Raw genomic sequence first — 25,382 nt, forward strand, 5'->3', positions numbered from 1 at the left:
GTGGGATGAAATCCTTCCCCTCAAAGTAGCGAGGGTTCCTTCTAGCTCCTGTGATAACCAAGGGCCTGATCCTGATTTTCTCCTCCAGAGGAGAGTGTTATCTTTCAGTGAGGAGGAGCAGAGGGTATCCATCTGTGTGTGTAGGCCTACAGGGATGTTATCTGCTCCTTGATCAGCATCTTACCTTTTGTGCTTTTCTCCTGCAATCAGTGCTGGGGATGCTCTGGCCCTGATTCTGCAGAGCTGCTCTGAGTCAGAGATTAAGGGTAACGATGGTGCTTGGAGGTGAGTGACACGGCCAGATGGTGTGTCCTTCTGAGCAGTGGGGCTTTTTCTGATGCTCTGACAGCATCTGAAGCAGGACCTCCGCACCGTCTGTAGGCAACTGCACTGGCTCAGGAGGAGAAAAATCTAGCAAAGCAAAGCAAACAGGCAACAGCAGGTCTTGTCTCATGAAGCAAGAAGGATGGTTATGGAAATTCAATGCAGCTCTGAAGATCTGTGGCCTGTCAGAAACAGCTCTAGAAAGCTGCCAGGGCAGCAAGGCACGTCTGTGATGCCAAGGTGGCATAGGGCTGGCTGTGCCAGTACATGTTTCAGCGTCTTGCTGCCGCAGCTAGGCTAGGCAAAAATCTAATCCCCGTGGCTGTGATGAATGTGGTGATGCTGACACAAGCTGAATGGACTTATGCCTTGAGTTATGTAAAATGGAACGCATAAGGTTGTTTGGCAGAGAGCTAAATCATTGTCTGAGATGATAAATATTGCAGATAGAAGAAATACCAGATCTAATGGGCTTGATCTTTGTCTGGAGTAAATCTGTGTGGCTCACTTGAGCATAATAGAGCTAGGCTTGCTACAAATTGTCTGAGCGTATGCCATCCAATTCCTATGCTGGGGATGACACAGACCGTATGCTTGTATTTTTTCTTAGTGTTTTAGGGGTTATTTAATTTATACAGTCCCTTTTGTCTGCCTCGTTTCTTGACTTTATGGAAGATATAATTTCAAATGGTGTGCCAGTCACTTTTTTTTGTCGCTAGCTTCAGAGTTGTGGCATGTCACTTGCATTGAATTCTGTATGTATTTTACGCTTGGGGAACTTAAAGGGATAAGTCAACAATATTAGCCACTTCAGAGGAGGAATATGTGTGATAAGGGAGGAGGCTGCTTAAAGGTACCATTTTTCTGTTGTTAATTCCATTTCCCCAGAGTGGCTGAGATGAAAAATCTGAATAGATTTAGGAGAGAGACAGCAGCTTTGCAGTTAAGTTCTGCTACTCTGGGAGTACAACTTCTGTTGAAGAAAGCTTGTTACGCTCCTGTTTAGAGTTGGGGGGCTGATTTAATGTTGAGTAAAGTGAAATAACAGTTAATTGGAACAGGTTAAGTGGGTAACAGGTCTCCAGAACAACTCGACTGTGTTGGCAGGAAAATGCCATTTGTTGTCATTAGATGCTTTCGACAAATGCAGCCTCCTGTTCACATCAGGTGTTTTTGAGAAGTACCACCTGATACTGCAGTCTTACAGAGCAGAACCCAAACCTAAGCAGGTCAGGGGATGGTACTTCTGTGTCCAGTGATACACCGTATGGCAGCAGCATCATTTCATTGTGTTAAAATGCAAATTAATACACCTATGCTGATAGTAAAAAAGATAATTTTTTTGGTGCTAAATATCTTTTGTTTCACAAATTAAGGCCATGGCACTGCCTTTACTTGTGCTTGTTCTTAACTGGAAGTAAGTGATGTTCTGATGGAAGCCCAGGAATCATGCAGTGTTGCTTGGAAGGGAGCTCTGGGGGTCATCTTGTCCAGCCTTCCGCTGTGTTCTACCAAGCTGTCGTGGGTTTCTGTCAAGTTTGTGGTTTGAGGGCATCTGTATAGTCAAAGGCTGCTCACTGTGTATGCAAACGCCTAAAACATCTAGTGGAGTGAAAAGCATTTGCTTATAGGAGCAACAGACATGCAGTGCCAAGGCAGATGACTCAATCACGTTGATCTTTGTTGCTGTCTCTGGATTAAAGTAAATTTCCTCTTTAAACAGTAGCCTGTGTCTAATTTAAAACTGTGTCTCATCTTGCTGATAAATTGTTTTCTCCCTTCTGTGGGGGAAGAGACATGCTCCAGGGATGGCACCCACTTCTTGGGAAGGAGAACACGCGCAACTTGCTTTCCCAGGACTCGTGCCTAAACGCTGAAACACAGCAGGGCCTCTGCTCTCTGGATCTGTCATCCCGAGTCTCCCCATGCCAACGGCTGTGGATCCGGAGGCAGGCACTGCAGACCCCTGCTGTCCTCTCTGGAGTGATGCTGTCATATTTAACAAACGTCTTATCTCTACTAGCCCGTGGCATTCCTATGAGAAAGGGGCTTTGCTTTAGGGCTGGGTTAAGAGAAGGCTACTGGGTGCAAGTCTACTAGAGGTGTAAGTTTATGCTTAGGCTTAAGTCCGAGACCAGCAGGGATAATTTGATACTCCAGGCTAAATTTGTCCTGAGACTTTAGCAACTTGCCTGTGGCCACAGAACAAGTCTGTGGCAGAAATACACTGGAAATAAAATTTTAAAGGAGTTGAACTGCTCAGATGCCTGTACTAACCATAGAGCGCTCCTGGTATCTTGTGAAAATGTGCAGACTTTGCTACTTTTAAGTGGTTTTTATCCAGCAAAAGAACAGCACCAGGACTTAAAATCACTGGTGAGATTGTTCTGCAAGTACAACTTAATGGCTCAATTCCACCATGACCTGGAAAGCTAACTGCTAGTGATGGATGAGGAGCTGTCTTCCACATCTCATCTTGTCAGCCCTCACTGTTCTGATTTTGGCAGAAAAATGCATTTTACTTGAAGGCTTCTAAGGTGGCTGAAATGTTGTGATTTTTTTTTTTTCATGTAACAACTGTCTGCTTTTCAATTCTTCCCACCCAAATATCACAGCAATACTTGCTAATGAGAAATAATTATATCTTAATTTTAAGTGACTCAAGTGCTATTGTTTACACAAAATGTGAGAATGTAGCAAGACATCATGCATATGTTTAAAGGGATAATGCAGGAGGGATCAGTTCTCAGGCAGCTGAGCCTTGCAAAGAAAGATGACAGGTACATGTGTTTATAGACAGACTCCAGAGCTGGCTGTATTTGCTTGTCATTTGTCATAAACGCAGAGACTTGCAGCACAAAGTGCTGGTACAGCATAAGCTGGAACGTGTGCTCCTCTCCAACAGATGTGGCATGAATCCTAATGCTTGCTGGATGTTCCAGGTTGGTGACAAGCAAGAGGATTTATCCTGGTAAACTGGTATGAGTTAACCTGAAGCCTTCCCATGGAAAAATCCCAAATGGAGCAGGCAAAGTATGGCAAGCCACCTGGACCTACCTGATATTTGCTTGGATGGTTTGCAGAAGTGTTGAGTAACACTTCTGAAGCTTACTTGAAGCGACTGCTTTGAAGTGACCGATTGAGTGACCTGATAGTTCACTGTTTCTTTCCAACTGACTCATTATTCTCTGTTGACTGGGTTGTCAAACAGAAGTAACTCGCCACTCAGTGGTGACAGCCCTGTGTCTTGTTTTTGGTGACTTTCCTATTAACAAGAAAATCTGTGGTTATATTTCCCCCCTTTTTATCTTCCCTGCACATACCAAAATACATGTAATACTTAACACAGCCTTTGTTTTAAGAAGCTATGTTACAATACGACTGCCATATGTCATCTCATACCGAGTACTTATTCCAAGCTGTGCTGGAGTGAGTTAAGAACAACTTACTCTAATACAGTTGTCTTTCAGATTTACTGAAAAAAACCCAGACATTTCACTTACAAAGTCTTATTGTCACAGCCAAGAGAAACTAAGAGAACAAATTATGTATGTGAACTGCATGTGTTAGATATGAAAATGGAGCGTAAAGCCAAAAGAAGTTTACAGAGATTTCTTAGAGAGTATTTGTCCACGTTGTAAAACCAATGATAAATTTTGCTGCATCTGGCAATTATACCACCCTCTGGTCTTATTTGGTTCAACCTGTTTGTCTTGGGTAACACTTACTCGTTCTTGAGTTATCCCACATACCAAGATATTAATCTGCTTCTCATGCAAACAGTCAACAATCTGAAACTGCTAACACATGGTCGTGGGCTTGATTCAGTAGCTGGTTTTGTTTGCTTTCTTTTGTTGGTTTTTTTTGGTTTTGTTTTGTTTTTGGTTTTTTTTTTGTTAAGGATAAAGAATCCAAAGTGAATCAAGTCCATTTGGTCTCTGTAGCTGGACCCATGCCCCTGCTTCTTGCCCCTTTGTTTAGAAGACTTCCATGCTATGAAGTTTCAGAAGTCATAGCCACCACCCATCAGTATTTGCCTTAAATCAAGGAACTTCTTAAATGGATTTTAGGTGTTTCATTTTGCTTTGCTTTGCTGGGCATGTCAGGTCTGGTTTTTCTGTGAGCATTGCTTTACTTGGCTTCTAAAATAATTTTGTAAGGTGTTGCTGATTCGAATCATTGGGCGAGTCCAGTTGTGCCCTTGATCCAGCAGTGCTCTGCTGCAGGGGTTTACAGAAAGAATCAAACTCTTGTGCTGAAGGTAACCAAGTACAAGTATTACCATGACAATTTATTTTGGTTATTGATGGGTGGGTGAAAGTATCTATGCAAATGCACATCAGTGTGTGTCTTGCATTAATGCTGCGTGTCTCTGTTGAGCTGAGGAATGGATGATGTGCCTTCAGAGAGAGGGTTCACAGGGATAAGGGCTGCTATGGCCCCCTTGCAATCATCAGTGATGAGCTGTGCTCAGGTGTGGAGTTGCCCATGCCCTGGACAGGCCACAAGTGGACAGGCGGTGGCTGTTGGAGCCCTTTACGTTTAGGAGGGCTGGCAAAACCATTTCACTAGCCACGACTTCAAGTCCACTGGGTGCTCTCCGGTGGCTGTCCTGGGGTGGAGAGCGTGCATGGGCATATTTACACCTTTCCTGGACTCAAAGCCTTCCAGCCCTTCTTGGTGAGCTGGTGACAAATGGTGTGCTCACAGTGCAGAGCAGGAGCTGGTTTTCCGTGAAGCAGAGGAGAGGTGGTGTCACCCTGTTGCGAGGACCCACAACGTGACTGGAGGCCAGGAGAGGGCAACCTGGCTGCCATTGAGCTTTCACGTACCACTGGGCCCAATTCAGGTATGTTTTGACCAGGATGGTTTGCCTTTTGCTGATGGATGAAGATGGGCACTGAAATGAAGTTATGTTTGTTTCTACTTCTCCCCTCCAACCCCTTCTTTGATCAATGGACATGGTGTAAATGGACTTGGTGGCTGTTTGGGAGATAACCTGTTCTTGGTACAAATACCTGCCTTCAGTTGCCTTCTGCTATTTATTTAGTTATCTACTTGGGGAGCTGAATCAGTGTGGTAGCACATCTGCAGCTCTATGCACAGCATAAACTAGAAATGGCAGAGGATACTGGAGGCAAATGGTCTCTGAGAAACCCACTGGTTCAAAATTGCTTGTTCAAAGTGTTTGGTGAACAGCTTCAAGTAAGATAAATGTCCAGGAGTCCATGAATGATTCATTAAAACAAGGGAAATAAATCCAATGAAGCATTTGATCATCATGAATAATTCATTGGACTCTAATACATTTAGGAGTGATATTTAAAATATATTTCCTAAGCTTGTAATTCATAAACCTAACAAAAAAAGTACCTAGAAAGAGGGTGTATTATTTATTCCAGAGCCATATGCCGAAATTGTGTGAACTGAAATCTCTTAGAGAGTTCAGATGCAACCCTCAGTATTTCATACTTCTTAAACAACCAAAAATCTTCCCACAGAGATAAGATCTTAATGCTCCCATCAGATCAGATCCCAGAAAAGCTGTAACCACAGTAGAGCAAAAGGTATGGAAATATAAAATGCGTAACTTTCAATATCAAAGTGCTTTCAGAGGGAGCTTGAAATTTGTTCAGCCTGAGGCATCTTTCCCCAAGCCTCTGTTATCTGTCACACCGTGGCAGCAGACAGAGCAGAGAGGTGGGAGGGAAATAACGGATTCATAGAGGACAATGTGGTGTCATTTAAAGAGCTGTGATCCGAGCAGAAGTCTTGTTTTGGATGAGTAATGGTTCCTTTTTATTTTTCAATTCAAGCTTTTCGTTCTTTGGCCACCCTGAATAGCCTTTTTTTACTGCTACCATGAGGACCAGTAATTTATTGTGAGGGTGGCTGGTGATGCCTGCGCACCGCAGTGCCACGGCTGTGGTCCCTGACTTGTGGTGCTGCAAAGGTGTCTGTTACACTTAATTTCTATGTGGTCTTTTGCTGCCTCGTGCTTTCTGCAACATTTATGTCCTCCTTTAATTTGAGCATGTTCTTTTCCATTCAGAGATGACCTGGATATAAACATCCCAGGGGCACTGGTGACCCTGCTGCTGGGGAGGGTGGGGGTTTGGGGGTGCTGCAGCATGATCCCAGTGCTGATGAGAAGCCACCTCCAGGGAGCCAAAGGGGCCTTGTGCCAGTGGCACAGGAGATACCAATGGCTGCTGAGAAGGATGTCTCAGCATCTTGCTTGCTCTTCTGGAAAGTGCTCGTATGTCCCATCTGCAAAACCTCCTGCTTGCTTCTCTGAGCACTGTAAAAGCCCTGGGGGCTATTACACTTGTTTGCAGTAGCAGGACCTCAGCCAGGTCGTGGACATGTCCCCACTGCTGCTGCGATAGGGGAAAATACACCTTTTGCATTCACTGTTCTCCTCCCCCATTTGCAGGTACCACTTCAGAGACGGCAAAGGCAACAGGAGACAGAATGCATTCCTGGGGCTAAAGAAAGAAATAAAATGCAGCCCTGAAGCAGCTTATTATCAGAGTGGTTTGGGCTGGAGCTCTGTCTCCCTTGGGTGAGCCTGTGTCGTTCCTCTTGTTTTGGTGTGTTTGCTTTGTATTTGTACCTGTGTGAGATCAGAAGGACGACTTGTATTTTACAGCTCCAGGGAGCAAATATGATGCCTTCTGTATCGTAAATTATAAGGTAGGACATGAAAGATGATCCCAGCTCCGTACCAAGTGGCTGGCACTGTAATAATAAGGAAACCTATGACACCAGATGTAAAAATAGCTGTCATTTAATGAGCTCCTCTGACTGGCCTTAAACAAAGACAGGTATATGCTGCACTTGCCGTCTCGTAAATGAAGTAATTGTGTTGCTTTGCATCGATCTGTGGAATGTTTAATCTTAGTTAAAGGGGCGCAGCCTGAGAAATTGGTGCAGAGGGATGCTGGGAAGAGATCAGGTTTAGCCTTCCTGGCAGGATTTCGGGCTCCAGCGCTGTAATGCTGGTCCCCTCACAGGGCAGCCAAGCAGGTAAAGAATTCCCCTTGAAGCAGGAAGGTCACATGAGTGAGGCTGATTTTTAGGCATGATTTAACAATTGCTTGTGCATACAGCTCCTGTACCAGGTACTGTGCTGCAAGGCTTTCATTTCAGCTGGTGATGAGCAGTGCCTGCGGCATCCCCCCAGCATCTTTCCACCCGCATTGGGTGGGCCAGAGCAGTGCAGGGGATGCTACCCTGTGTGGGCTGGCGTCGCTGGGATGGCACTTCCCGATGGAGATGGTGCTGGCTGGGGGTTGCTGCCAGGCTCCCAGTGTAGGTGTGGCGTGAAACCTCCCTGAAGTGAGCCTGAGGACCTCTGCTGCAGTCCTTCTGGGAAGACAGGGGTTAAAAACAGTGCTACTTCAGGCCCTTTTATCAGTTTGGATTGCTTTTCCTTCTCTACAGGCCACTTTCCTTTTAAGCCATTAGCCTTTCCCTTCTCTATCGTGATCGGAGGAGGTGAGGGTCTAGGACAAGGCTTCCCAGAGCTACTGCTGCCTTCCATCCGCACCGAACGTATGCTGCAAGCCAGAGCACCAGCTTTTTGCACCCTAATTGCCAAGTGCTGATAAGCTGGTTTCCCTGATCTCCCTCACTCAGGTTTCCCCCCATGCTGCTTTTTCCCTCCTTTTCCCTGGGTGGGTGATCCAGCCCAGGCTTACCAGGAGGAGTGTCAGCTGAGCCAGGATCATCTCATTATTTGAGGCTGTAAGCTGATAACAGAACTTGTTCCCTGTTGTGCGCTCAAGGACTAGTACAGCATGTAAACCTCCTCCGCTGCCCCGGGAGAGTTAGCAGGGCTTGTTGGCTGGAGCCTTTAGGTACAGCACTGGAAGCTATACATTAACAGGACTGTTGTCATTCAAACGTGGATCACATCAAATACTGACCTTAAAGAGCAGCTGCAAGACTTACGATCTCGACCCAGGGAGCTTTCATGTTTCCATTTTCAGTGGAAATGCTCCATTCATGGAAATACCTCAGAGTATTACTGCTGATTCCCCTTCCGTATGATGGTTGTACACTTGTGCTCCCCTGGCTGAAAGATGCTGCCTTTCCACGATGCGGTAGTTGGCTTTCTTCGCAATGCCAGCAACTTCAGCTTTCTGGAGGACGTGTGGCGGCAGCCCCCCATGCTCACTGCTTGTCAGACAGAACTCAGCATGCCAGCTGACACAAATGTAGATAGGCTGGAGGTTTTTGTTCCCTTTTCATTGCTTAGCTAGAAACATACAGGCACGGCTTCCTGAATACCTGTGTAATAGGCAAGTATAAATGTCCTGCTCACACAAATTTCTATGCAAAAAGAGCCCTTGAGGGTTTTCAAACAATATGGGACAAGCTGGAGATGAGCCAGCTGATGCTGGTACTGCTTGCCAGCATTGAGTCAGGGTATTTCTGTCTGCGACAAGGGTAGGTTTGGGCAAGAGATTGCTGTATGAGTTACTCAGGAAGCCATCCTTCTACAGCAAGGAAATCCTGTATTGGCCTATAGAGACCTGGTGGCTTATAGAGACCTGGTCTGCTTGCAGGCTTTCTGATTAAGAAGTGCTACACCCTGCTGATAGCTCGTGAGCAAACAGACTGGCAGAGGTGGCAAGAACATCCCACTTACTAAATAGAAAATATTTTAAGAGACAGTGTGTGGTAGCAGCCCTACCCCTGAACTCCTCCATGTCCACGTATGTGCTCTGGAGGTCTGGCTCTCCTCAGCCCTGGGCTGCCGAGTCTCCTCAGCTGGCTGTGGTAGCAAGACACCTCCTCCTGTTTTCCCATCCCTAAACGGGGACTCGGTCACCCGGCTGCTGTGACTGGCAGAGTCCACAATACAAAGTGGATTCATATCTGCCCGACTCTCTTGGTTCGTGTTGTGACTAACAGTGTTACCGAAATCTCGGAATGAAGAATTTATCGACACCAATGTGATGAAGATAAGCAGACATTTCTTTATTGACGGCTGGATGCGTGAGTGAGTCCTCTCACGATCAATGCACACCATGGCTCAAGATCATACACCTTATATAGAACTTATTTGTACATATTCATTAAGTGTTCATGCATAATCATAGTATTTCCCGAAAATCATTAACATACTCTCCTCCCATATCCGATTCTGCGCAGTAAAGGTTAGAAAGGTCCAGAAATGGCTCTGGGGTACGATTTGGGTAGGTGGTATATGAGTCGGTGGTCATGATCTCCCCCTGCCGGAATTACCTTTCACTTAAGGTAACTGTTTCTTGGCAGGTAACGACAAATTGCTTCACTCGACCCTCCCCAGTTCACATTAATTCTCATTTTGACATTTTAGTACGTTTTCCTAGGTTACATATAAACAATCATCTTGAATCTTAAGTCTGTTATCTAAGTTCTAAACATTCCTACTAGGTGATTCTGACCAATTCCTTTGGCCTTGATATGGGGTTATACAGAGGATTTCATAGCAGCTATTGCTGTACAAATACAAGTTTCATTAAAATATTTCTTATAACTCTATATTCCTATTAAAATAACTCTATAAAATCGAATGTGGTTAATTAATTCTAACTTATTAGCAAATCTGTAACAACAGTGTCCTGTAAAACCTGGGAGTCAGAGGAATGGCAGGTGAAGGATGCTTATTTTGAGCATGGCATCTCCCTTGCAGGACCACCCAGTGGGCTGGGGGAGGAGATGTACTAGCAGCTTTGCTTCCAGAGGAAATAATGAGAAGAGTAATGATTGGGGCACGAAGTCAAGTGACCAATCTTTCAGACTTGTATTTTTTTGCTACCAATTATTCTACTGTTCTGCTATAGGCTGTTCAATAGTGCATTATAGTAAGTTGTAGGTATAACCCACTCGCTGTAGAAGAGCAGCTGTACATATCTGGTGCATGAAGCGTTCCCCGTGTTATTTCCTCCCGCACCTGCAGTAGACTGTGTGCAGCTTTGGCTCGCCGGGGCAGATACTAGCCCAGGATAGCTGGTAGGAAGGCTAAGGTTTGATTTCTCATTGTGAAAGCACCAAACAAATGCCATCACCTGTGTGGGCTTTCTGCCACTTTCTTCTACCTACTCAGAGGGTGAGCTCGCTGGTGCAGACTGCTCTTCCTACATCTCAGACAGTGTCTGGCAAACTGCATTATTAACCGATCAGTTATCCCAATGTATGAAATACTGCTAACTGTGGAGAAACTTTAATGGATGCTGTATGCCCAAAACCAATTCCCTTTGCCTCTGCAAATCTCTAGAGATGTCGTGCAGATCGTATATACTGGGATATCTATTTTTAGCTCAGACTTGTATGTGAATAAGTATAACGTTATTCCTTATTTAGTGAACAGGATATCCTGGATATGGGACATTCTGAAGCAAGTGTTTAGATAACATCTATATTTAAACAATGGCTGATTTAAACAATGGTAGTAAAAATTGATGTTGTGAATTCTCTCTGGTCCTGATTTTGAGGTCATGGTTATTAGTGTACGACCTATTATTTTTCTGGAGTACGCAGTTGCTATTAAAAACCTCATAAACTTTTTTTTTTTAAGCTTTACACAGGAACAAGAAGACCACTGCTTAAGTGAAAAACGAGGAGGATCAGCATTATAAATTGCCAGCAGTGGAGTTTATAGATATTTTAATCCCAACAAATGAGCTGCTCCTTTTTTGGGAGACACAGAAGGAGGAAAACAAATCTGACAGCCACCACAGAAGCAGATGTATTGTATGTGGCTCAGCTCCTGGGAGGTGGTGGAAGACCATGCAGGAGAAGCAAGTTGCATCGCGGCAACTTGTTCTCAAGGTCAACATGTTTTTGTTACTAGAAGTGACAAGAGGAGCGAAGTACTTCAGACAAGATTTGGTTTCTTTTCCTCTGTGATGGGTTGTAAAATGCAAAGTATGGATAAGCTGTGGTAATGTGGATGAACTGCATCCATTCCAAAGTAAATACAGCCCCTGCAGCACAATTTCAGTAGGGCTGGAATGATGGGTAATGAGGAATGATGCTTGTTGCTATTTGGTAATTCAAAGCAGTTTTGTGTTCATGAACACTTCAGTTCTGGTACAGCAGCCATCAAATGCCCTCAGCTTGTGCGAGCAGGCAGAGGGAGTGGTTCTTAAATTGGCTCTTTCCAAGTAAGGTCTGGATAGTAAAGCTGAGCACCTCTGTGAAGTCTCCCACCTCTGGCGTATTCAGCATTTCGCCCAGAGCCCCAGCCTGTGCTCAGGGAGTTGTGAAGCAGCAGCCAAGGACCTGGAAAAGATGCCATTGACCATCTTTTATCAGCCCCAGGCTCCACAGATCTCATCTTGCCACTGGCTGATGAGGTGAGAAAGGTCTGGCTGGTAATTTGAACAGCAGTAGTAAAAAATCAATGTTGTAGATTCACTCTGGTCCTGCTTTTGAGGTCACGGTTATTAGTGTACAACCTGTTATTCTGCAGCTTGAGTGAGCCTGCAGCAGCACCGTCTGGCACGTTTACAAGCAATGCCAAGCCAGTGTTTGCGCTGGCCGGTCTGGGGTGGCTGGTCGCACGCTTTCTGCCAGCCGGCCCCTGGGCTTGGTCCAGTGACAGGGGTGACATCTGCATTTTCTCCAGCCTGTGGGGCTCACGGCTGGCTGGGAGGCTGCAGCCGTTGCCCTGTATGCAGGTCCCACAGTGATAATCGCCATGCTGCTGAGCTCTAGGTCACCCCGTGGGCAGCAGCTGCCCGACAGCCACAAAGGGCCGTGCCAGCTCCTGCAGATGTAGCTGTCTGTCTCCTGAGCATGGACGCGCAGATAATCAAATCAACCCTGCATGAAAAGAGAGCACAGACTGTCTTGAAAAATGGGTATGCCTGTAGCAAGACCTCAGGGCATGTGAAACATGTTGGGCTTGAGGGTGTAAAAAGGCATAGGCTAGTAAAAATTGAATGTATGGGCCAATGGGTTCATAGAGTTCAGCAGCATTTTTCAATAAACATCCTGAAGAATTGGTTTCGTACCAGCACAGCTGTGCTTTTTGAACATTTTTGGAGGTGCAGAACAAAGTGTTGCAGTGATGGGTCACAGGCAATAAGCAACATGATGAATGTTTTTGTCCTCTTACTCGGCTTTGTAAAGAAATACAGGAAAACATGGAACAGGGAGTGGGGAAGGAAGATGCTATTCTCTTCCTGGTTTTCAAAAATATGGCTGTTGTGGAACAATATTTGAGTAGCAAGGTTGTGGCTTCAGCTGCCCCACAGCTGTCAGAAAACATGCTCTTGGTCCTGGGGTATGGAACCTTATGCTGGTTGAGATGTTACAGTATTGCCTACAGTTTCTTACCTTTACATCTGCTTTATTTTTAATTTAAATTAAATTTTTAATTTAAAATAAAAAAAACCCCAAACCCCAACCCTCCTGATTGTAACTCCAAAGGTCAGTGTTGGAGCGGTTAGGATGTATCTCTGTAGCTCTCACCCTGGTTTGGTTGCCTGTGAATTAATTCAGGCTGCTTGACTTTGGTTACCTGGTTTGACTTTGAGCGCAGCATCTTGGCTATAAAACACAACCTTCTTTCTGTGAAGTATGATTTTTGTGTACTTGAAGTAATGTTTTGCTTCCTATAAAGACAAATTACATAATCAAACATTTGTACAGCTTTTCTCTTGCACGTGTTTCTCTGACCCATTCCTTGTTACAGCATTTTCAGCTTTCAGTCTCTCATATTCAGGAACTGCTCCTTCACCTTCATGGGGCCGCCCATGACACTGTGCACATGTAGCATGTTGCAGTAGTAACTCAGATCACCTGAAATTAAACCACAACAGAAAGCTTACACAGATGCCCCTTAAACTTCAGCGATCTTCAGCTCAGTAAAACATTTATTAAACAAGCAGAAGCCGAGGATGATGATCCTGTCCCCGTCAACATCTGAGACAGAGCTAACATACTTCTATCAAAATGCATGTTTAGAAATGAGCTCCAGTATCTATGCAGAAAGCAGTGGGGCAAATTCTAGTAAGTATGACAAGGGCAATACACAATCTAGCCCTACGGTCAAGAAATACAGTGACGGACAAATGCTACATACAGAGGTCTTGTCCTGAACAGCAAATGTGTCAGACTGCCTTGATGAGTGGATCTATGTGGTACTATGTGGCACAACTTTCCTTACCCTAAAACTGAAGTGCTGCCTTCGCATCTTTAGGTAATTGGCATCTCTGAAGAATTGCTGCAGCAGGAGCTTGGGATTCTTGTTTCCTAGGTTTAATCATCACTACCACTGTAGAGGCCTCTTCAAGATAAAGCTAGGTGGGACAAAGATGCACAGAGAAACACAGCTCAGCTACAGTGAGGATGGTACAACCCATGAGGGAGAGATGTATTATATGAGACGAGGAATTGCAGATCCTAAAATACTCTTTGTATCTGCAGTGCCCTGAAGAAGCAGTTTGGATGCAGGGTCAGTGACAAAGGAGCCCTGGTGATTTCTGTAGGGTTCAGTGTGTTGCAGTGCTCAGCGCCACAGCAGTGCCCACAGGCTTCATGGCTGCAGCAACGCTTCTGTGCCCATCTTCTGACCCAAACGTTGGGCTCTGCCGCTGGCAGGCTTGCAATGGTGCCCGGGGTAGCTCATTGCACGCATGCTGGTGGGTCCTCAGCCCTGCCAGGGGGCCGTGCCGAGGGCGATGCTGTGGCAGCCGCCGTTATCCGCAGCAGGCCGCTGGTTGCAGGGCGACGAGGCCAGGCGCCCCGGCGCAGCATGGTGGGTGAACCGCCGTGCCCGCACCATCCCCTGGGCACCGACGCCCGTCGGCTGTGACCGGGCGAGGCGGCCCTGTGGCGGGGCAGGCTCCGGCGCGGCGGTGAGCGGAGCTTGCGCCGGGGCCCGCGGGGCGGACAGCAGCGCACCCCGCCCGGCACGGGGGCACGAGTCACGTGTGGCACCGGAGCCCCGGTCCGGGGGCCCGGGGCTCTGCGGACGCTGCCCCAGGCGCGGCGGGCAAGGGCAGGGGCAGGGCAGGGCCAGGGGCAGGGGCAGGGGCAGGGGCAGGGGCAGGGGCAGGGGCAGGGCAGGGCCAGGGCCGGGGCAGGGGCAGGGGCAGGGGCAGGGCAGGGCCAGGGGCAGGGGCAGGCCAGGGCAGGGGCAGGGGCAGGGGCAGGGGCAGGGCAGGGGCAGGGCCAGGGGCAGGGCAGGGCCAGGGGCAGGGGCAGGGGCAGGGCAGGGCCAGGGGCAGGGCAGGGCCAGGGGCAGGGGCAGGGGCAGGGGCAGGGGCAGGGCCAGGGGCAGGGCAGGGGCAGGGCCAGGGCAGGGCCAGGGGCAGGGCCAGGGCAGGGCCAGGGGCAGGGGCAGGGGCAGGGGCAGGGGCAGGGGCAGGGGCAGGGGCAGGGCAGGGCAGGGCCAGGGCCAGGGCAGGGGCAGGGCCAGGGGCAGGGCAGGGCCAGGGGCAGGGGCAGGGGCAGGGCAGGGCCAGGGGCAGGGGCAGGGCAGGGCCAGGGGCAGGGCAGGGGCAGGGCAGGGGCAGGGCCAGGGGCAGGGGCAGGGGCAGGGCCAGGGCCAGGGGCAGGGCAGGGGCAGGGGCAGGGGCAGGGCAGGGGCAGGGCAGGGGCAGGGCAGGGCCAGGGGCAGGGCAGGGGCAGGGGCAGGGCAGGGGCAGGGGCAGGGGCAGGGGCAGGGGCAGGGCAGGGGCAGGGGCAGGGCCGGGGCAGGGCCAGGGGCAGGGGCAGGGGCAGGGGCAGGGCAGGGCCAGGGGCAGGGCAGGGGCAGGGGCAGGGGCAGGGGCAGGGGCAGGGGCAGGGCAGGGGCAGGGGCAGGGGCAGGGCAGGGCAGGGGCAGGGCCAGGGCAGGGGCAGGGCCAGGGGCAGGGCAGGGCCAGGGGCAGGGGCAGGGGCAGGGCAGGGCCAGGGGCAGGGGCAGGGCAGGGCCAGGGGCAGGGCAGGGCCAGGGGCAGGGCAGGGGCAGGGGCAGGGGCAGGGGCAGGGGCAGGGGCAGGGCCAGGGGCAGGGGCAGGGGCAGGGGCAGGGCAGGGGCAGGGCAGGGCCAGGGGCAGGGCAGGGCCAGGGGCAGGGCAGGGGCAGGGGCAGGGGCAGGGGCAGGGGCAGGGCAGGGGCAGGGGCAGGGCCGGGGCAGGGGCAGGGCCAGGGGCAGGGGCAGGGGCAGGGGCAGGGCAGGGGCAGGGGCAGGGCCAGGGCAGGGCAGGGGCAGGGCAGGGCCAGGAGCAGGGGCAGGGGCAGGGCCAGGGCAGGGCAGGGGCAGGGCAGGGGCAGGGGCAGGGCAGGGGCAGGGCCAGGGGCAGGGCAGGGGCAGGGCAGGGCCAGGGGCAGGGCAGGGCAGGGCAGGGCAGGGGCAGGGCAGGGGCAGGGCAGGGGCAGGGGCAGGGCCAGGGGCAGGGCCAGGGGCAGGGGCAGGGGCAGGGCAGGGCCAGGGGCAGGGGCAGGGCAGGGGCAGGGCCAGGGGCAGGGCCAGGGGCAGGGGCGGGGCAGGGGCAGGGCCAGGGGCAGGGCCAGGGGCAGGGGCGGGGCAGGGGCAGGGCCAGGGGCAGGGGCAGGGCCAGGGGCAGGGGCAGGGCAGGGGCAGGGCAGGGGCAGGGGCAGGGCAGGGGCAGGGGCAGGGGCAGGGCCAGGGCCAGGGGCAGGGCAGGGGCAGGGCAGGGCAGGGCCAGGGGCAGGGCAGGGCAGGGGCAGGGCAGGGGCAGGGCAGGGGCAGGGCAGGGCAGGGCCAGGGGCAGGGCCAGGGGCAGGGCCAGGGCCAGGGGCAGGGCAGGGGCAGGGCAGGGCAGGGCCAGGGGCAGGGCAGGGGCAGGGCAGGGGCAGGGCAGGGGCAGGGGCAGGGCAGGGGCAGGGCAGGGCAGGGCCAGGGGCAGGGGCAGGGGCAGGGCAGGGCCAGGGGCAGGGGCAGGGCAGGGCAGGGGCAGGGGCAGGGGCAGGGGCAGGGCCAGGGCCAGGGCCAGGGGCAGGGCAGGGGCAGGGCAGGGCAGGGCCAGGGGCAGGGCAGGGGCAGGGCCAGGGCAGGGCAGGGGCAGGGCAGGGGCAGGGCAGGGCCAGGGGCAGGGCCAGGGGCAGGGGCAGGGGCAGGGCAGGGGCAGGGCAGGGCCAGGGGCAGGGGCAGGGGCAGGGGCAGGGCAGGGGCAGGGCAGGGCAGGGCCAGGGGCAGGGCCAGGGGCAGGGGCAGGGGCAGGGCAGGGGCAGGGCAGGGCAGGGCCAGGGGCAGGGGCAGGGCAGGGGCAGGGCCAGGGGCAGGGCAGGGCCAGGAGCAGGGGCAGGGGCAGGGCAGGGGCAGGGCAGGGGCAGGGCCAGGGCAGGGGCAGGGCAGGGGCAGGGCCAGGGGCAGGGCAGGGCCAGGGGCAGGGCAGGGGCAGGGCAGGGCAGGGCCAGGGGCAGGGGCAGGGCAGGGGCAGGGCCAGGGGCAGGGCAGGGCCAGGAGCAGGGGCAGGGGCAGGGCAGGGGCAGGGCAGGGCAGGGCGGGGCAGGGCAGGGCAGGGCAGGGCCAGGGCAGGGGCAGGGGCAGGGCCAGGGGCAGGGGCAGGGCAGGGCAGGGCAGGGCAGGGCAGGGCCAGGGGCAGGGGCAGGGGCAGGGCAGGGGCAGGGCAGGGGCAGGGGCAGGGCCAGGGGCAGGGCAGGGGCAGGGCAGGGGCAGGGGCAGGGCCAGGGGCAGGGGCAGGGGCAGGGCAGGGCAGGGCCAGGGGCAGGGGCAGGGCAGGGCAGGGGCAGGGCCAGGGGCAGGGCAGGGCAGGGCCAGGGGCAGGGGCAGGGCCAGGGGCAGGGGCAGGGCAGGGCGGGGCAGGGGCAGGGCAGGGCCAGGGGCAGGGGCAGGGCCGGAGCGGGAGCAGGGGCAGGGGCAGGGCAGGGGCAGGGCAGGGCAGGGCCAGGGGCAGGGCCAGGGGCAGGGGCAGGGGCAGGGCAGGGGCAGGGCAGGGGCAGGGGCAGGGCAGGGGCAGGGCAGGGCAGGGCCAGGGGCAGGGGCAGGGGCAGGGCAGGGCAGGGGCAGGGCAGGGGCAGGGCAGGGGCAGGGCAGGGCAGGGCCAGGGGCAGGGCCAGGGGCAGGGGCAGGGGCAGGGCAGGGGCAGGGCAGGGGCAGGGGCAGGGCAGGGGCAGGGCAGGGCAGGGCCAGGGGCAGGGGCAGGGGCAGGGCAGGGCCAGGGGCAGGGGCAGGGCAGGGGCAGGGCCAGGGGCAGGGCAGGGCCAGGAGCAGGGGCAGGGGCAGGGCAGGGGCAGGGCAGGGGCAGGGCCAGGAGCAGGGGCAGGGCCAGGGCAGGGGCAGGGGCAGGGCAGGGGCAGGGCAGGGCCAGGGGCAGGGCAGGGGCAGGGCAGGGGCAGGGGCAGGGCAGGGCAGGGGCAGGCCAGGGCAGGGGCAGGGCAGGGGCAGGGGCAGGGCAGGGGCAGGGGCAGGGCAGGGGCAGGGCAGGGCCAGGGCAGGGGCAGGGCAGGGGCAGGGCAGGGGCAGGGGCAGGGGCGGGGCCGGAGCGGGAGCAGGGGCAGGAGAGGGGGCGGGGGCGGGCGGCGCCGCTCCCCGCCCCGCGGGCGGCCCCGAGCCGGGCGGGCGGCCCCCGGGCGGATAACGCCCCCGGCCCCTCAGGCCGCGGTAGGGCCCGCCGCCTGCGGCATTTCCTCTGAGCTCACGGGGTGGCTGACGCGGCGCCGCTTCCCTCGGAAGGGGACGGCTCGCGGCGGAGCGGCGGCAGGCAGGCGGCAGGCGGTCGCGCGCGGCCAGCGGGGCGGGGGGCGGCGGCGCGGCCCGCGCTGGGGGCGGCCGGGGCGGAGGAGGGCGGGGGGGGCGGCGGCGGCGGGGGCGGGCGCTCCCCTCCCGCGGGGCCGGGCGGCGGCCACCCCCGCGGCCCGAGCCCCCGCCGCGCCGTGCCCGTCTACGCGCTCGACGCGCGGGTGGCGTGGCCGCTGGCGGCAGCGCTCTGCACCGCGCTCCTCTGCCTCTACCAGGCCCTGCGAGGCGGCGCGGCCGGGGAGGGCGCGGCGGAGGCCGGCTCGGTCCCGCTGCTGAAGGGCTCGGCGCTGCTGCTGCTGGGCTGCCTGCTGGCCCGCTGCTGCGGCGCGGCGGGCGGCGGAGCCAGGCCCGGCGGGGCCCGGGCGGCGGGGGCGCGGCGCGGCGCCCTGGAGAGCTTCTACGCGCGGCAGCTGCGGCTGTCGCCCCACGTGCTGGGCCACAGCAAGGCGCACGTCGGGCGCGTCGTGGCCGAGCTGGTGCGCGCCGCCAAGGCGCAGGGGCTGCAGCCCGGCCCGCTGGCCCTCAGCCTGCGCGGGGACTTCGTGCGCGTCGGCAGCGCCTACGAGCAGCACAAGGTGCGCAGCCCCGACTGCTTCGACGTGCTGGTGCCGCTGCGGCTGCCGCCCCACCTGGAGCCCCAGCCGCGCCGCGCCGGCCCCTGCGGCGCCTTCGTCTGCGGGCTGCGGGCACGGGCGGGCCGGCCGCGCCGCCAGCGGCCCCTCACCGAGGGCTTTTGCGTGGAGCTGCAGGGCCGCAGCCACCTCTCCGCGGGGCTGGTGCTGCGCTGGTTCCAGGGCCACCTGCAGCGCTGCCTGGGCGCGGTGCGGTACCGCCTGCAGGACCGCTGCCGCATCAGCCTCTCGGCCTGCCCCGGGCGGCCGCCCACGCTGCACATCGTGCCCTGCTCCGACTACGTCTGCTGCCACATCTCCATGGCCGTGCGCCTCATCCCCGCCATCCCCCTGGGCGACGCGCTCTACCTCACCGCCCTGCCGCCCCAGGGCCCGCAGGCCGCGGAGGCCCTCTGGGGCCTCAACACCTCGCGGCAGGAGCAGCGGCTGCTGAGCTGGCTGAAGGAGCAGGCCCCGGCCACCTCCTGCCACCTCAAGTGCCTGCAGATCCTCAAGGGCCTGCGGGACCTCCGCGGGCAGGGCCTGGAGGAGCCCTTCTGCTCCCAGTGGGGCTGGGTGCTCTCCTCCTATATGCTGAAGACAGCCCTCTTCTCTCTGCTGCTGCGGGGGCCCTTGGAGGCCTGGGATGAGCGGTTCCTGGTGGAGCGGCTGGAGGACCTGGTGCTGTACCTCAGGGACTGCCTGCGCAAGCAGGTGCTGATGCATTTCTTCCTGGGCAACACCGGCCTCCCCGAGGCTGTGCCGCTGCCCAGGTTCCTCAAGGAAGCTGCCCCCGTGAACTTGCTGGCTGCCTTCGACGGACCCACGCTGGACCTGGCTGCCTTCCAGCTGATCAACACCTGGATCCAGGCCCCGCACATCATCAGGATGTACAGCAGCCCCCGATACTTGCGACCCGTGCCCACCCCGTGCCGGCACGTCGCCGAGGCCAGGCAGGAGCCTGCAGCAGAGTGAGCCGCTGGGCGGGTGAGCCAGCGTGGCCCGCAGACCCTGCCGGGCATCCTGCGCTCCCAGCCTGCTGGGCCATGTCTGCCTGAGGAAGGTGGGACCCATTTAAATACAGTTGTGTGGTTTTGTCCCTGGCCAGAGAAAACTGAACAAAATCCTGATTCTTGGTTGGTTTTTTTTTTAATCTCATTGGATGTTCATGGGAAAATTGTGAAGTTTCTGGGCACGTGCCTTAGCTGAGAAGCATTATGTTCAGCCGATTGTTTGCCAACCTAACTTTAACAGGCTCAAACTGACATCTCTGGAAATCCACGTTAATGTGTTGTCTTAGTGGCCAAATTGACCTTTTTTTGAGATTTGCTTTTTATGATACAAAATCAATTTGTGATTTAAAAATCCTTTAAGTTCAACACCCCCACACCCCACACCTCCGCAACGTACCAAGATGCTCTTAAAATGTGAAGAGCACTAGAGCATGGGTGTGGATCACAGTTTGAAATGCTCAATGACGTTCTTTAAATTTCCTGTGTAATCAAATACATTGTGCTGAATAGAAATACGTGTATGTTAATGTAAGCTTGAGGGAAAAGGCAAAGCCTCTCCAATAACAGTATGAAGAATCTTAATTGCACGATTCTGTGTTCAAGTTAAGGTTATACTGAAGGTTTGAAATACAGATAAAAGGAAACAAATAGCACTTTATTTTCACAAAGACCTTCTTTTTAGGATAATTGGCTGCACTAAATATTGCTACGGAGGAGGCATTAGTATTTTATTAAAATGAAAGATGTTTAAATCATCCCAAGGAAAACAGTTTTTTAAGGAAATACTTTGAGTTTTGTTTGCGGGTTCTTGTTGACTTATTTTTTTCCGTCTCCAAGTACTATTTGGTTAGAACTTGCTTTACCTCAAGGACCGACAACAAAACTAAGAAGTTCTGTATTATTTTTTTGAACAAACCTGAAGCCAGTTCAGTTCTCAGTGCTGTAAGCTGACTGCTGCACCCTCTTGCTCTCTGGTAGGAGTTCAACGGGGTTTTGGATGACTACCTAACCAGTTGTCTGATCGTGGCAGTGTTTTGACCAAATAACCTGATGGGATTTTCTAGTGCTGTGCTATAGCAAATGGTTATCTTATCGTGGGGAGGAGGAAGTGGAACATTTCAAGGTACTTCAAAATTATTTAGCACTGATTCATGGTACAGTGGCAGTCTTACAGTATGGATTCATCAGCCAGATAATTTCTACTTCTTGCCTGGTTGTGTCCCAGTTGCTGGAATAACCTGGCAAGGTGCAACGCATCCAGCTCTTCAAGTGTCCTTAGGTCCCAATGCAGGTACCTGGTGTACGGGAACCTGATGTGTGTCCCAGGGTGCCAGCAAATTCAGAATTTCAAATCCTTGCGTTATTGGGTCTCCTGCTCAAGTGTTTGACCTACTAGGACCCAAAATGCGTTGCTGAATTGCTGGCACTGAGGAAGCTGAGTGTGTGCCTTATTAGCCACTATACTGTGTCCTAGGTGAGCAGTCTGAAATGAATTAAAAATGACCAACTGTAACTTCTGGTAAGCCTTAGGATAACTTGAAGTTGCTAATGTACTCCTCCTCTCCCTGACGTACATAGAGATACCTGTGTGCTTTATTCAGAGTACTAGGCATCAGAGCACAAAACAAACATTTGCGAAATCTATGAAGCTTTATAAAAATCTATTTTTCTAAATGGAAACACTCCTTAGGCAGATGTTTGCCTACTTCTATTTTTTCAACTGCTCTTGCAGTTTTATTTTCAGGTAATTATAGCCTAGGTCACACCCGCAAGTTGGGTTATTTTTATAGATGAAGCGCTGTGCTTCTTTCTACAAATATAAATAGTGTATTTATAGGTAGTATCGATCAAATGTTCTTTGCACATGGTATTTAAGGCTAAGCGAGCTACCTTGGTGATTTGGGGTGGGTTTTTTTGGTAGTAGACCATGATACATACTGGTTTTGCAGACTCATGTTACTTGGTGTTTGCAGTAAGATGCCGTTCTGCAGTTGGTGCCATTGAATCTTTTGCCCAAAGAAAGAGCAGGTGACCGGCCCAGGGTATTGTGGCTGCCTGAACTTATGACCTAAAAATCCTTTAGCTGTTAATTCTGGCATCGTAACCACTTCAGTCAGCTGTTGGTTTGTTTACTTCACTGCATCCCTGTCTCTGAAAAGTGATCTTGTATCTGAAAAGGGATGCACATTCGTTGTATATTTAGTATTGCTGCAATACATGGAAATCTGTAATGGACTTTTTAAGGACTTTCTCACTTAAATGTAGTACTATCAGGAAATGGATGACAAGGAGAGATGATGGAGAATATAAATAGTTTAGAAAACAAAGGTTGGGCTGAGGGGTGAGTGAGAATGATGGTAAACTCTCAGTGAAGATGCACTGCAAACAAGCCAAAAGACATGGGGGTAAAATTGGAGGAGAGCTGTTGAAAGCAAGGTGGATTGGAGGGTAGGGAAGAGAGATTTAAGTGGGTTTTGCTTTGCCAGTATATCCAAAGTGGTTGAATGCATCAGGGCTGAACGGTGAGGCAAAGCCTCGGTTTGTTAGTCATTTGGGCAGAGCTTCAGTGTGAGTTTTTGCTCAGCAAGGCATTTCTGAGTTTATGATGGCTGGTGATGGGAGAAAATACACACGTGTGCTTTAACCTTAGGCTTGGGCAAGCTTTCTTGAGGAGAGGGGGGCTTTCTGCCCATGAGGCAATGTGCATGCAGTTGGTGGGAGGTCTGAGAAAATCTCTTGGACTAGCCTGTGGCTTCGTTGTACAACTGAGATGTTAAGTATATTTTCTTTATCTGTTATAAAGCATGCATTCAGGAATACTATTGACAAAAGGAGCTGGTAAAAGTTGAGTTCTGTTATGGTATTCATCTTATTCCACAGCAAACGTGACAGCACTGGTACTTGAAGTGTGCTGGAGCTATTATAGGGCTTAATCTGCAAGGAGGTGTACAGAGAACTTGACCTACCTAAGTAATCCCGTGGGCCTTTTACCTTCTTCCCAAGCTATGGATACTGTACACAGAACAAGGTTATGAATAAGTGTTTGTTAGGGTTGTAGCTAAGGTATCATAGATGCAGCATGGTTGCCTCTGTGTGTGTATACTGAAACACAAACAGAAGAAAGAGTATGCTAAATAACACCATCATAGTTCTCTTTATCTGCAACCTAATTTCTCAAAGACTCTTTGCAAATGAAGTTGTTTTTACTGAACACTGGTTGGGAAGAGGAGTCACACCTGCAAGAGAATCAAGTTGTTTATTTACAGTACCAACATGCTTATATGTGACAATTTTGTACTGAAAAATGCTGTGTATTTCTCAAAGACGTCATTATTTCTTATCTGACCAAGTATCTTGAAAACATTCCTCTTGATTTTGAATCTCTGCAGAGTAATGTAAATTTTAAGTGTCTGTTTGCAATGGACATTTTTGGTACAACTATTTTTTGCTGGTTAATAATCAGACCAAAGATTAAACTAAAGTTCAGCTGCTATTGTTTTAATAAAAAAAAAAGTGTTTATCGGCTCAAAGTGTCAGCCCATTTTAGTGAAACGTTTATACATTCATTTCCTATTTAATATCAAAATACATTTGCACTTTTATTGTTTTCATAAAAAGTTGGTGGTTTTGTTTTAATATTTCACTGTAGTAATAAACAGCTGTTTTAAAGCATCTGTGCCTCAAGATTTAAATTCCTTATCTTTTTTTTCAGTAAAAGCTGCCTGCAGCCACAAAACCGATCAGCAGGTTTATGTGGTCTTTAGGAGGAGACTACTAAAGTGGCAAAACCATGGGAAAGCAGGAAGTCCACGCCTTGGGAGTTGTGCAGAGAGATACGGGAGGAAAGCCAGGAGAGAGACTAGAGCATGGCTGGCACCGTCTGTGGTGTTGCTGACTTTTGAAATGAAGCATGTTGGGGGGTTTGTGGCTGTCTTGCTCGGAGGTTAAGAAGTCAGTTCTTATTTCCCTGGCTCCAGTTTCAGGTCGCTGCATAAAATCTGCTTTTTCTGGTGCTTAATGAAGAGCTAGGACTTTGTCTTCATTTCACAGTATCCATGTGAGCTTTTCAGCGTGGCATGTACAGACACGTCTCCGTTCAAAACAGCGTAGGTCACGCTTTATTAAATGCGGAAAAAGTCCTGCTGAAGGCAGGACTCAGCAGGAGTTTTGTGGATGGGCCAGCAAGTTACCTGTCCTTTATTAGTCTTTGGTAAGATGCCAGAACTATACACTAGTGTACTGATGTTCCCTATTAAAAGAAAGAAATAGCAGCAAGACCCCTAGCTTTTTAACCATTAAATCAAAGCTAGGCTGAAAATAACTATCTCCAGATCTTTGTGTGCCTGCCTCTTACCTTGCAGGGAGTAGCTTCTGTAAGGGGCAGCAGTCGGTACGGTGCAGAGGCAGCCCAGCTGGCTAATGGGCTTCTTGCTGGCAAAGACTGAAAAAATGTCATTCCTTCAGTGTCAACAACCCAGGTCAGTGTGGAGGAAGTGTATTTAGATCTTTACCTCTTTAATAACGTTATCTCTTATTAATGGTTTCCTTAGAAGCAATAACCATCCTCTGGTCTATTAATTCCTTGCTCTGAAATACTTCTCTGTTTGAAGCCTGAGTTTCTCTTCAGCAGAAAAACATTAAAGAAACAGGACTTTCCTTTCACGATAAATCTGTTAACAACAAATTAACTGGCCTAAGGACTTGCATGCTTGGTGTTTAAAGAAAAGCCTGTTTGCATCCAACTCATTCGATAAATTGTTTAAAATCTTTCCATCCCTGTGCAAGTACCTCCCTTGTAACGCAGCCAAGGTCAGTAGTGAATTGCCGATTATGTTTGGCTACTGCGAATTAAAGCTGCCTGGAGGGGAAAGGGACTCACATTTGTGCATCCCACTTTCCCAAGGCTCCTCCTTAAATGTCTGCCTGGTGAGTCTTCCCTGAGGTAAGTGACATTCTGACCGATGATAATTAATTTGAGTAGCTGGCAGAAAAGCAGCCAGCCCCACTTTTGCTGGGCTGATAGCACTGGGAAGTTGACGGTCGACGTAGTGGCAAAGAGCTGCATCCCTTTAAGCATGTGAATTTGCCTTCAGTGCTTGCTGGTGCTTCAGAGCACAGCGCTCTGCTTGCTTGAGGGGTCTGAGTAGCTCACAACCCTAAAATAAGCAGGATATGGAGGGCTGACTGTAGATAGATCTGCCTGTACATCATATTACCACTGTGGGTTTCTCAAACATACGGTATGCCTAATGAAGAGACTACCTGTGCTCTTGTGTGTGCCTGCCTTGTGTGTCCTATTTTAAATATATAGCCAAAAAGTGGCGTATTTGCAACTGCTTTATGAGAGACTCAAAGCACTGTGGCACCCGCTTAGCAACAGAGCTATAGATCATGTTGTGTTCTGTATCTGTGCGACAGTCTGTTAGGGTTTAAGTAACGATTTACACAAAAAGCTCTTAAAGTTTGTTATAAACACGTATGCATCAAATGTCATCATGTACCAGTCTTCTGTGTTAAGGAAGCCTTATTTTTTTCCTCTTAAAAGATAGCAATGCTGATCCAGAGACTCAGAAAATTTCTGTGTACTCAAGTTACAGGCTGCATTTCTGGGACCCCTGGGAATTTCCCTCCCCCCTGTCAGACCAGGACCAAAGCTGCATAGAGAATACTCAGTTCTCTGGGCTGGACTGGATGTAGTAATGGTTTGCTAGTGTTTGCATG

General features: G+C 52.2%; 1 protein-coding gene across 1 annotated transcript; it reads left to right on the top strand.

The window, feature by feature from the left end:
• The first annotated feature begins 272 nt into the window (after positions 1-272).
• ITPRIPL2 (ITPRIP like 2) lies at positions 273-23,333 on the top strand. The gene is made up of 2 exons (XM_027810158.2): positions 273-285; positions 17,933-23,333. Exons 1-2 carry the CDS (start codon positions 273-275, stop codon positions 19,621-19,623), a joined length of 1,704 nt encoding a protein of 567 aa, XP_027665959.2. The 3' UTR covers positions 19,624-23,333.
• Positions 23,334-25,382: the final 2,049 nt, after the last annotated feature.

This window comes from Falco cherrug, chromosome 4, assembly GCF_023634085.1.
Source record: "Falco cherrug isolate bFalChe1 chromosome 4, bFalChe1.pri, whole genome shotgun sequence".
NCBI lineage: Eukaryota > Metazoa > Chordata > Aves > Falconiformes > Falconidae > Falco > Falco cherrug.